Source organism: Alexandromys fortis, unplaced genomic scaffold (assembly GCF_014885135.2).
Source record: "Alexandromys fortis isolate MF-2015 unplaced genomic scaffold, M_Fortis_MF-2015_v1.1 scaffold_51, whole genome shotgun sequence".
Taxonomy (NCBI): domain Eukaryota; kingdom Metazoa; phylum Chordata; class Mammalia; order Rodentia; family Cricetidae; genus Alexandromys; species Alexandromys fortis.
In genome coordinates, this window is record NW_026067925.1 from 8,257,483 (window position 1) to 8,270,422 (window position 12,940).

General features: G+C 42.8%; 1 protein-coding gene across 1 annotated transcript; it reads right to left on the minus strand.

Annotated features, from left to right (window-relative positions):
- Window positions 1-2,642: 2,642 nt before the first annotated feature.
- Window positions 2,643-12,700, minus strand: H3-3a (H3.3 histone A). Its single transcript, XM_050142934.1, has 4 exons — window positions 12,555-12,700; window positions 10,930-11,080; window positions 9,482-9,635; window positions 2,643-3,077 (listed from the first exon to the last, which is right to left on the minus strand). Exons 2-4 carry the CDS (start codon window positions 11,055-11,057, stop codon window positions 2,949-2,951), a joined length of 411 nt encoding a protein of 136 aa, XP_049998891.1. The 5' UTR covers window positions 11,058-11,080; window positions 12,555-12,700; the 3' UTR covers window positions 2,643-2,948.
- Window positions 12,701-12,940: the final 240 nt, after the last annotated feature.

Below are 12,940 nucleotides of genomic sequence, written 5' to 3' on the forward strand. Positions count from 1 at the left end.
GTGTTCTTGCAGGTCTTCTGACGCCCCGCAAGCTCTGGCTCCTTATCAGTTCTTTGCTGCAGCCACGCCTACACCCTCACCTGGTTCCTGGAGCAAGCACACCAGGCCGTCTGCACTGATTGGGACCAGCAGGACCTGACACACTTTTCTCTCCCACCATGTTGCTTGCTGTCTATTCCTTCAGAATTTTACTTGAAAGACATCTTGCTGATGGCCATGTGAGACACCACCCCCAATTCCTTTACAAGGTATTTATCTCCATTTGTTTTACGCTATCATTTCCCAGTGAACTCACTAGAATGCGGCCCCATGGACACTGGTGTTCTGGTTGCTCTGTTCTGGAGCATCTCTTGTTACACAGGGGCAGCTCCATAAGGACTGAGGCAAAGGTGGGTGGAGCTGGGGGAGGGGCGATGCTGGAGGTTACCTAACACGAAACTAGCAATTGGCCCAGAGCCTGGATTTTTAAAATTTTTGTTTGCCTGTGTGTACTGTGTGAGGGTGTTGGATCCCCTGAAACTGGAGTTACAGACAGTTGTGAGCAGCCATGTGGGTGCTGGAAACAGAACCCGGGTCCTCTGGAAGAGTAGTCAGTGTACAACTGAGCCATCTCTCCAACCCTGGGCCTGGATTTTTAAACTGTAAAGCTTACTGCAGACATTTTCTCTACTCGAACTTTGCAGTTAATAGTGGTAATAAATATAACACACATCCACCAGAATTCCTACGAGGATGCCAGTGCTTATATTCTATGTTTGCTACTCTGGTGAGACCAATACTCAATAGCATAACACTCAAAGCTGCTGGTCTCCCATTTGGAAAAATTAGAGGTTTGAGGCCAGGAGTTTTGGAACCCATCCTGGATCTTACTCTGTAGACCAGGGCTGGCCTTGAATTCAGAGATCCACCTGCCTCTGCCTCCCCAGTCTGCCTGAAGGTCAGAAGAGGGCACCAGACCCCATTACAGAGGTTGTAAGCCACCATGTGGTTGCTGGGAATTGAACTCAGGACCTTTGGAAGAGCAGGCAGTGCTCTTAACCACTGAGCCATCTCTCCAGCCCAACTGGTAATTTCTTAAAGCTCCCTTATTCTTGCTGAGAGTGGCGGCCAAGACATCAGAAGTTCCAGTCCACAAAGACATCAAAAACAAAACCAAAAAACTGCTCCAGGTTAGAGTGGTACTTTTATTATTTTTGCAATTCTATCGGGAGTGGGTAGACAGCATGCACATCGAAGTCAGAGGGCAATTCATACATCAGTTCTTGAGCTGGGCCTAGTGGTACACATCTTTAACCCCAGCACTTGGGAGGCAGAGTCAGTTGGATCTGTGAGTTTGAGGCCAACCTGGTGTACATATCGAGTTCCAGGACAACCAGGGCTACAGGAGACCTAGGTCAAGAAACAAGAGATACTTTTACTTGAATTTTAAACAAGTCTTACTTGTAGCACATTCTGAAGGTCAGTCAGTGCTCCATTCAGCAAGATTCTTTATTTATGACAAAATGTACCAACAATCTAAAAATAATTGCACTAATTTGTCCTAGAGATTTTTTTGGAGACAGGGTTTTTCTATGCAGCCCTGGCTACCTTGTAGACCAGGCTGGCCTCAAAATTAATGTTTGCTCCTGCCTCCGGAGTGCTGGGGTTTAAAGGCATAAACCACATCTAGCTTACAAGGGTGAGCCATCACATGCAACGTGTACACTGCTGAGGACTGAAACCAAGAACAAGCTCTTTACAGACTCCAAACGCTGGGATTAAAGGCCTGGACTAACACACCTGGCCCCAGCCAATTTCTATAAGCACCTATAATCTGGTTTCTGCTAAAAAAAAATAAAAATAAATGAATAAAAAAAGACTGCCATCTAGTCTGCTCTCTGCGCAATTAGTCAATACTGCATGTCCTTCAGTGTTTCAGCTAAGTCCATGTTATTAGTGCCTGTCACCACACTTCACATTTAAACACTCCAATGCTAACCAAAACAAATTAATGATTGTGCTTGAATAACTTAATATGCAGCATTTTGGAATAGCAAGACCTTTAGATTTACACATTTTTGTTACTATTAAAGGTTTAATAGTATATATAGTATATACCGATGATTACACTCTGGTTCTTTATTCAAATTATTTCCAGGTGCTCCAGTTACTTTTTCTGTCTCTCAAGCTTTTTTTTTTTTTTGGGGGGGGGTGTGGTACGTTTTTGGAGACATAGTTTTTCTGTGTAGCTTTGGCTGTCTGGAACTCAATCTGCAGACCAGGCTGGCTTCAAACTCAAGAGATCCAACTGCCTCTGCCTCCCAAGTGTTGGGATTAAAGGTGTGTACCACTATTGCCTGGGCTCTCGAAGAGTTCTGTCTCAGACATAAGGTGATATAGCAAATCCCTGGATATTAAATTTGTATCTGTAAGGTTAATAATAAAGACCAAAAGCAGGTATAGTTTAATGTATTTTAATAGCAAACTTACAGGAACAGCACAGAGGACAGACAACATTAAAAACATGTACTTGCATGTAGGACAACTCAGTTAGAAAAGTATAGTGAATGATGGAATCTACTGTATGATAAAAATGCTACAAACACCATTTAGTTGCCGTCAATAAGAAATTTACTTATTTTAAAAAAATCCAAATGCTGGCATTGTCCAGAAAATTTTAACAGGTTTATTTATAATTTTTATAAAGTTGAACTGTTGAAATGTGTTCACTGAAACATTTTGCTTGCATTAATGCTTTACATCTTGCATTTATATTAAAAATTCACACACAAATGAAAATGGAAAACTGCCAATACCTGATTTCTGCCCCTATTTTTCCACTCGCAATCATATACTTAGGTACCTTTTGACCCCATGGAAAAAATATCTAACATTCAGAACTACTGATAACAGGAAGAAGAGGAAAAAAATTTTTTTGAGAATGAAATGTTTCCCCTCATAGTGGACTCTTAAGCACGTTCTCCACGTATGCGGCGTGCTAGCTGGATATCTTTTGGCATAATTGTTACACGTTTGGCATGGATAGCACACAGGTTGGTATCTTCAAAAAGGCCAACCAGATAGGCCTCACTTGCCTCCTGCAACAACAATAAAGAAAAATTACTATTGTTTCCAACACTTATATAGTAAAACCCTTTAAAAACTTACTTTTTAATCAAAACTTAAATATAATCAAATGTTCACACTAAAAAAAAAAATCTACCAAAACCACCCAAAGCACCAAGACACTTCAAAGAAACCAATTCTAACATTCCCGCCTTACAAGGGGATTGTATGCAGCTCAGCCAGCATCTCTTCAGTAGGGACACCACGGCAGCTGAGATTCGGAGAACAAGTCCCTAGCACATATGATCCCATCTACTTTCTTGTTTATACTTTGTAGTGCTGAGTGAGGACTGAATTCAGTATCTTGCTCTTTGTTCTTTTATTTTCTCTCTCTTTCTCTCGTTTTTCGAGGCAGGGTTTCTCCATAGCTTTGTAGACTTGTCCTGGGGCTTACTCTGTAGACCAGGCTGGCCTCAAACTCAAAAGATTTACCTCCCTCTGCCTCCCCTTCCAAGTGCTGGAATTAAAGGCGTGGCCGCCACCGCCCAGTTTTTCAGTTCTACAAGAGTACTTAATGGTTCCAGAATACAGCACAGATTGGTTTACTTTTATCTGCTTAACCAGCTCCAAAGTACTTTCTTCTAAAACTTTAATGCACAATGACATTTTGTGCCCTCTAGAATGCTGATCCTGTCTCTACCCACCCCCTGTCCTGCCCTATTTCACTCTAAGATTCCCCAGGGTATTTTCTTCTTCATCCTACCACCTAAAACTTGCTAGCAATATGAACCATTCATTACCATTCATTGACACTTGTCATGTAATGTGATAAGGAAGAGAGAACCCAAAGCCTACAACTCACAAATGCTGGCATTATTTGTTCTCTGGGATCCACATGATGGAAGCAGCCAAAAAACTACTGCAGGTTATCCTTTGAATGGCATATTAGCATTCACATTCTCTCTCACACACACAAATAGCTTCATTTTGAAAGATGTTTCTAGGGTTCCTAGGGTAGAATCGGGACAGTGCAGCCTAGTGGCAACCCCTTTCACCAATACTTCCCACAACAAGACCAAGATTCTGCTTCACAAATACTAACAAAGATCAGGCACTTGGGAGGCAGAGGCAGGCGGATCTCTGTGAGGTCAAGGCCATCCTGGTCTACAAGAGTTCCAGGACAGCTCCAAAACTAGAGAAACCCTGTCTCAAAAAAACAAAAACAAAGGAAGTGAAGAGGAATATGGCTAAACACAAAATATACTCACGGAAAATTTTTACAAATTACTGTGCTGAAGAGGGCTTTGTGTATACTAAGCAAGTCCTCTGTCATTGGAGCACATTCAATACTTTTGCCTTTTATGTATGGATTTGGGCGGGAAAGTTTGTGTGTACCAGAGATCAACTGTTCCCTCAAGAGCCACTTGCCTGCATGCATCAGGCAGAGATGGACACTGGTGCCTTTGTCAGCTCTTACATTATTTTTCGAGACATAGCTTCTTATTGAAACTGGAGTCCTCCAACTCAGCTAGGCTGGCAAGTCAGCAAGTTCTAAGGATCTGCCTATCTCCAATTCCCCGGCACTGAGATGATAGACACCGTGTCCCTCTTTCAGTGTGTACTGGGGATCTGAACCCAGGTCCTCACTCGTGTATGAGGAGCACTTTAATGATTGAACCACCTTTCCAGTCTCAACTTTGTTTTTTGAGACAAGGTCTGTCTCGGAAATCTGGGACTAGCCAACCAGGTTAGGCAGGTTATCCGGGACTAGCCAACCAGGTTAGGCAGGTTATCCATTGAGCCTGTTAGCAACACACACACATTTAAATTTAGGCCGAGTGCTTTATTTTCTTTATCCTTTATTTTGTATGCTTCCTTTTTATTGTTTTATAGTTGCACTATACATTTTCTCTGCTCCCCTCTCCCCTGACCTCCACTTACTGTCAGTATTTAAAAGCATCTACCACCCCGGACGGCTTTTTACATGGATGTTAGAGATTGAACTCAAGCCTTCATGTTTGCAAGATAAGCACTTAACCAAGCTTTCTCTTCAGCCCCTACTTTCATCCTTTAAGGAATCCTTAGTACCCCACTTCTATAAAAATCTGCCTCCCTGGAGGAATATGTTCTCGGTAATTAAGTTATACTCCAGTTACTTGACACTCATATTGGCCCTATTATGTATCAGTCAGCTTTTACTATCCTTCAGTTAATTTGCTAAGAGATCTCATTCTATGTAATGCTTTGTTCCCATATAGATGTTCAGTTTTGCTGGTTTGCTTTTTATACCTAACCCTAATTAAATCTCCAGCTGGGCCTACTAGGTCAGGCTTCTACCTACTTTTGAGGCTGAGGCAGGAGATCACATGTTCAAATCTAGCCTGGACAACTTAGCAAGGCCCTGCCTCAAAAACAGTAAAAGGCCGGGTGGTGGTGGTGCACGCACTCGGGAGGCAGAGGTAGGCGGATCTCTGTGAGTTCGAAGCCAGCCTGGTCTACAAAGGGAGTTCCAGGACAGGCTCCAAAACCACAGAGAAACCCTGTCTCGAAAAACCAAAAAGAAAAAAAAAGAAAAAAAGAAAAAAGAAAAAAAAAATAACAGTGAGCTAAGTACAACACTGTGGCCTGCTCTAAGGAATTTACAACGTAGAAACCAACAGAAGTTTCTCAGTAAGAAATCAATTTATCTTGTTTAACTCAGCATTAGGATGAATGCTCTGTAAAGGGTAGCTCAAACTTCTAGGAACTAAAGAGGTGTCAGGTTTCTGAGACTATTTGCTTCTAAGAGTTGTGAATTCTGGAAGATTACTGAACTCACAGCACACACATATTCCCAATTCTTTTTACCAAATGCTCCCAAATCCCTTTAGCACTAAACTTGTAAAGAGAGCCCAGAGCAGGAAATATGACTTCTAGGCCAGCCAGGTCTAAACAATTAAGACCCTGTATCAAAATAAGATAAAGCACGTTATGACATTAATTTATAACACTTTCTATTGTTTTCTCAGGCTATTTTTCTGTGTAGCCCCAGCTGTCCAGAAACTCATTTTGAAGACCAGGTTGACCTCAAACTCAGAGATCTGCCTGCCTCTTCTTCCTGAGTGCTGGGATTAAAAGTGTACACTACTACACACAGCTAATCTATAACACTGAATACATTTATGACCTGACTCGTTTCAAAAACTGTCCATTCTTAATATACAAACATTTTAGTTCAAGTTCCTGACATTTAGGGTAAAAGCTAAGCATTCCATCGGCCAATTCCCAATTATCCATATCTACCTCTCTGAACTATTTATATTCCTTCTCTTTAGTTGTGTAGTCATCTCCACAACTCTCAACCTAGCTTCCTTTACTGCTAACCAGTAACCAGGGCATAATTCAGTGTAGATAGAGTGCTTACCAGGGAAGCAGGAGACCCTAGATTCAAGCTCCATTTCGGACTGCAAAACAGGAGTACACTGCTCTGTCCCACCTCCTTTACCACTGTAACGCTACTGTGTCTAAGTTATAAAGTACTGTGCAGTGCACAAAAGCAACACCACCCAAGTAATACATAGGATTTGAAGTCATCCAGTTTTAGGGATCTTGGAATGTTGGGGAAGGGTGACAGAGAAGCTATTTTTAAAAGTTAATGATGCAGTTTTAAAAAGATTAATTTGTTATGTGTGGGCGTGTGGGGAGCCTGCTTGTACCTGCTTCACACCCATGCATTCATGCCAGTGCCCCCAAAAGCTGAAGAGGAAGAGCATTAGATCCCCTGGAACTGAAGTTACAGGTGGCTGTGAGCTGCCTGATATAGATGGGAAATAAAGGAAAAACAGCTTTTAACCACCCACCAAGGCATCTTTCCGGTGCCTACAATCCTTTTGTTTTTTTTTTTTTTTTTTTTTTTTTGAGATAGGGTTTTTTCTGTAGCTTTGGAGCCTGTCCTGGAATCTTATTTTGAGACAGGGTTTTTCTTTATAGCCCTGGCTGCCACAAACTTCCTATGTAGACCAGGCTAGACTCAAACTCAAAATATTTGCCTGTCTTACTCTCTTATTTCTGGGATTACTGGAATGAAAGGCACACACTATCATGCCTGTCTTCTTTTTAAAAGACAGAATGACAATATGTGTTATTCCAGGTTAGTCTTGAACTAGCTATGTAGTCCACCCTGATGCTAATAACCCTCCTGGAACTATTCATGAGTGTTAGAATTACAGACCAACAAGCCCCATCACGCCCAGCTTAAAACTGTATAATTCTAATGCCAAAAATAGAGTAACTTGTTTTTAAGAGACAAGGTTTCTTGGTATAGCCCAGGCTGGCCTTGAATTTGTATCAACACCCTTGCCTTGGGCTCTCGTGTGCTTGAATTATAAAGGTTGAGTCATCACAGATTAAAGTGCTGTTTGGAATCCTATCTGCTTCTAGATCCTACTTCAACCAGACTTTTTGTCTTGTGGTACTAGGGCCTTACATATACAGATAAAGAACAGGACTACTATGTAGCATCTCTACACTTTTGGAGCTATAATCTCACAACTAATCTACAAGCATGCATGCACACATACACACATGAAAAACTTAGAAGGAAGATAAACCTAGTTATCTTATGAAAAGGTCTCACTCTGCATAGTCTTGGCTGGCCTAGAACCCCGGAGTGCTAGATGATCAAGGCCACCACCTCCAGCAAGATCCCTCTTTTGAGCTGGGGTCGTGACTGGTTAAGAACGCTTGGCTAGCTGGGCAGTGGAGGCAAACACCTTTATCCCAGCCCTTGGGAGGTCAGCCAGAAAAACCCCGCGCGTGTGCGTGCGTGTGTAGTTTGCCTATTATATACAAGGTTTTGGATTTGATCTCAAGCACCACATAAAGCAGGCATGGTAGAGCATGCCTGTAATCCATCTTCAGGTATATGCTGGAGAAGTAAAGTTCAAGGTCACCCTCAACTATACTATACAGGCTATTATTTCAGAATAAACCTAAATAAAAAAAAGTTAGTCCACTCAAAAATCAGGACACTAAAAAAAAAAAGTGCACATTTTGCTTAAAATCATTTACTGGTAACTATGAAACCGAATAATATTGACAATGGACATTTACACGTGAATTAATTTAAAAAGACAAGCATTCTCCCACCAAAATGTTTAATAATTTCAACAGAAAAAGCTTTATTATCGGCATGTAAGGATAATAATAATAACAACAATAATAATAAAAATAAAGGCTGTACTTCCAAGTAGAGTGATGTGTTAGACACAGTCTACTAACAGTAATTAGAAAACAAAAGCCATTAGTCCTTTTAGGGTTCTTAGAAATTGTGATTTGTTCAGAGAATTTATAAGCAGCTATTAAAATATAAATAAAATTCTAAGGAACAATATGGGGGGATTTTGGTAGTTGAAATTTCAGTCATTTCAATCTACCATGAATTTAATGGATGCCTATTCCTGGAATTGACCAATCAAATGAAGCTTAGCCTAACCACAGAAACAGTTCAACCAATTATACGACGGAGTAGAAGCCATCATCTATCATATATAAAGCAAAAGCTAGGACAGCAACCTTGAAAATCCTCCAATGGTGATGCGCAGTGGCGCCCAGCAATCTACCCCGTGCTTTCTAACTGTGCTGTTATTCATCTTATTTTGAGAAACAAGGTTAATTATATCTATGCATTTGTCAAGTATTTTTGTGTTAACTTCCCATTTTAATCCTGTCCAAAGTATACACAACTATCTCCAGAACACTGGCTCCAACATTAGACCTAAGGTTAAATTCACACTATGCTACCTATTTAATTTGAACTCTACAGTTCCCTTTCAACCTAGTGGTCAGTCCATGTTACTTTACAGACCCACCTGGAATGTAGAATTCTTGAACACTGCCTACTCTATTTAGATATTAAAACTACATCCTAATTTGCTTCTTTACATCCATGAAGACATTTCTTTGTCACTAATGACCAAAGTGACAATAGCATTCTAGTTCTCTATCCTAATGTCCTGCAGCATCCATAAACCAAGCTAGAGTTAAGCATGGCTTTTAATGCAATGCTTAAAAAATTAAATGCCATAACTGTATTAGGCTTTAGAATCAAATTAGGGTTTTAATTTTTATGTGCATGACCTTGAACCATTTATTTAGGTTTCTCCAAACAGGTTTTCTATGTGTAACCCTGGCTGTCCTGGAACTCACTGTGTAGACCAGGCTAGCCTTGAACACAAAGATCAGTCTCCCTCAGTTTCCCAAGAGCTGGGATTAAAGGCCACGACTACCCAGCTACCTTGAACCATTTAACCTTTAAATTTCATCAACAGTGAATCATACCTCATAGCCTACCTCGTAGGCTTATAACAATAAAGTTACACGAAAACAAAAAAGATGTGTAATTGCTTTTGATACAAATCATAACAAGAACAAGGGTTTTCCCCACCCATCAGTTTACCTGCAAAGCACCAATAGCTGCACTCTGGAAGCGCAGATCTGTTTTGAAATCCTGAGCAATTTCTCGCACCAGACGCTGGAAGGGGAGTTTGCGGATCAGAAGTTCAGTGGATTTCTGATAGCGTCTGATTTCACGGAGTGCCACAGTACCAGGCCTTCAAAAGATAACATTAAAGAAGTTGTTACTAAATCAGCATATGACACACAGAAAAGCAGTAATTCAGCAAATTTTCAAAGAATGAACCGCTCAACTAGTCTTCAGTACTGAATTTTACAGATCACTTTTATGATCTGAATATTTAATTCTTTTAAGAGAAAGATCACTTTTAAAAATAAAAAAAGAAAAGGCAGTTAATCAATCCCTACATTAATTTTTACCTGTACACACACATCTGAGCTAAATATTACACAACTTTGAGCTGAATATGGTACTGTATGCTTGCAGCACTGGGGAGGCTCGATACCAGCCTCATCTACATAATGAGTTTCAGGCAAGCCCAGGTTAGCTGGAGCCCTGCCGTTAAAAAAACAAGACGAGAATCTTTGCTGTTAGGCTGGCAATAAAGATGGCTTAGACGCTCCCGTGTTTAAGTGTCACTTTCCTTTGCCACATCTGTGCCTTAGATTTAATGTCCTAAAAGATTTAGCCCATGTAATTTACTGATTCACTTGACACAGCTGTATTCGATCCTCACTATTCTATCCTCAGTTATGATTACGTTTGAAAACTTGATTTCACATTGTTTCTTCCACATGGAAGAAAACTTTCTAAAATTAAGTCACTGCCCTATTTTTTTTTAAACCCCCAAATATTTCTTCTACTATATGAGCTCTTCACTGTAAAATCTGTTTATGCAAATTTGGGCAACTTGTGCCCTCTAATGGTAGATGTCCTTAACAACAGTGCTTACATCAAAATAAAATGAGGTAATAAAGGAGGGAAAAAAACCACCAAGTAACTATGATCAATGGGGACTTTACTGGTCTCTCTAAGGCAAGTTATTACTTTACAAGTGATGAGGGGCAACCTAGGAAAAATGTGTGCGTTTGTACACACACACACTCAAATTATATATACAACATATATACAAAATCATTTACACATATAAAATATATGTGTTCATAGTATACACAAAAGTAACCATTTACTAGTTAAAAAATTTAATAATGGCTAGTTAATAATGTCCTATTATCAGTTGGGTACTGGGTCCCTTTAGACTTTAGATCGGATTACAGCTTCAAAATTTTATCAATAAAACCCGATACCAAGTTACACGTATCCATAAACAAACATGCATATAAATACATATACTAGTGGTAGTAAGTACTTAAGACGGAGAAATATCTTTTCCCCAAAGCAAAAAGTACGACTGTTACCTACCCATCTTCTTGTTCAAGTGCATGGACATACTGTTAAGACACTTTTTTTCCTACCCCTTTCAAAAATACCTGTAACGATGAGGTTTCTTCACCCCTCCAGTAGAGGGCGCACTCTTGCGAGCGGCTTTTGTAGCCAGTTGTTTCCTGGGTGCTTTACCACCGGTGGATTTACGGGCGGTCTGCTTTGTACGAGCCATGGTATGGGCACCTCCTTACTTACCTACCAGCATTAAAAAAAAAAAAAAAAAAAAACCATCATATTCAACTAAAACATACACATTTTCCCTGCCTGAAGCCCCCCCCAACTAATCAGTATAGAGAAAAAAAGCTGTTATATAATTAATCTGAAAGGGCGCGGATCAGGTCTACTACCCAAATATGACTTAAAACAAATTAGAAAAAATTGTCAGCATTAATACTGCCAATTCCAAGCGACAAACGGCCAAAACCAGCGAGACCACTCCAATAGGTTTTGATTCAGTTTCTTTAATTAAAGTAGAAATTAGAAACGCCTGCAAATATTAGATCACAAACAAAGTCAAATGAACGAAGCCAAACCACAGAAAAGGTCGAGTCAAATTACAGTAAAAAAAAAATTAGAAAAAGGTTTCACCCCCCCATTCGCGCCCCCCCCTCGCGCTTGGCAGTTGGATTGCTGTAAATATCTGAAAACATTCTTGAGGTTTGTATCTTTACGGTTATGTTGATAAAAAGGCGTCTCGAAAGACAAGAACAACAGCTATTGCCAGTGAGCATTCCACAAAGCCCGTCCTCCCGGGCTTCGCTATGGAAGCCGACTGCCCCGCACCCAGGCTTAATTAGCGCTCGACACCGACAGCCCGGCCCACCCCAGCACCACATAAACTTTTGGTTTTGCCTCCCCCGGGTCCCTGGGTACCGGGTACCCGACCTGCCCGTGTCAGCCCCGGCGCCCCGCGCTGGCAGCAAGCGACTCGGCTCCCCAAGACTAGCACAAAATGGAAACAATTGCAAAACGTATCCGATTCCCTTCCAACCAGACAAACAGCAAATCGTTCGAAAATACCCCATCCCCTGCCACGTGCCGCTCGCCACAAAAATGCAAAAGTTCTTTTTTGTTATTTTGAATTTCATATGCATCAAGTTTCTTTTTCTCCAAAAAAGGCAAAAAAAATGTTCTTAAAATCTTTTCTTCCTTCCATTTTAAAATGGGGAAGAGAGAAACGGGGGGGAAAAATATGGTCGGTGACCAGAGAAGAGAGACAAGATGGTGAAGCTCAGCCACAACTGTGGGGAGGCAGCAAAAAGCGAGTTAGCCCGGGGTGGGAAGCGGCGGCGATTTTACCCATTTCGCGCCCGAAAAACTGCGGCCCGGGACCCGCAGGCGGCAGTTGAGGGGCTCGCGCGGGATATGGTGAAGGTCTGGGGTCCCGGGAAGGGGCGGCGGGCGGGATTTCACCGAAGAAAGGGGAGCCCACGGCGCGGGAGGGCGAGCAGGCTCGGCACCGCGGCGGTGCCGCCGCTGGGCTGAGGCGGAGACGGGGGAGCCGCCGCCGCCGCCCGAGGGAGAGGGAAACTCGCTCCCCGTCTCCGTTTCTGCGCCAAAAAGTTTGCGGGTCGAGCCCGAGGGACTGTGGGTGCCCTCCGCGGCCTGCTACGAAACCGACGGCGGACCGGGCCCGGCTCCGGGAACGCGGGCAGACGGAGAAACTTACCCCCCTTCTCCTTCGGCTGGAGCTCGGCAAGCGAGAGGCGGCGCTGGCGTTAGAGAGCGGCGGCGGCGCGGCGACGGCTGCGAACACAATTGAAAGATGGCTGACACCGAGGCTACCCCCTACACACGCCGCCCCGCCCCGCGCCGCGCGCCAGCCAATCACACACAATGGAGGGAAGGCTCGGCCCCGCCCAGGCCCCCCGCGCGCCCCGCCCCGCCCCTCCCCCCGCGCGCTCGTTCGCTGGCGCGCGCTCGCTCCTCCCCCGCGCGCCGCCCGCCCCTTCCTCCCGCCGCCTTTCGCGGTGTGTACAAACACAAAAGACACGCCGAGGGGCCGCGGGGCCCGCGGAGGCGCCGTCCGCCCCGGCCCGTCCCCGCCTCGCGCTC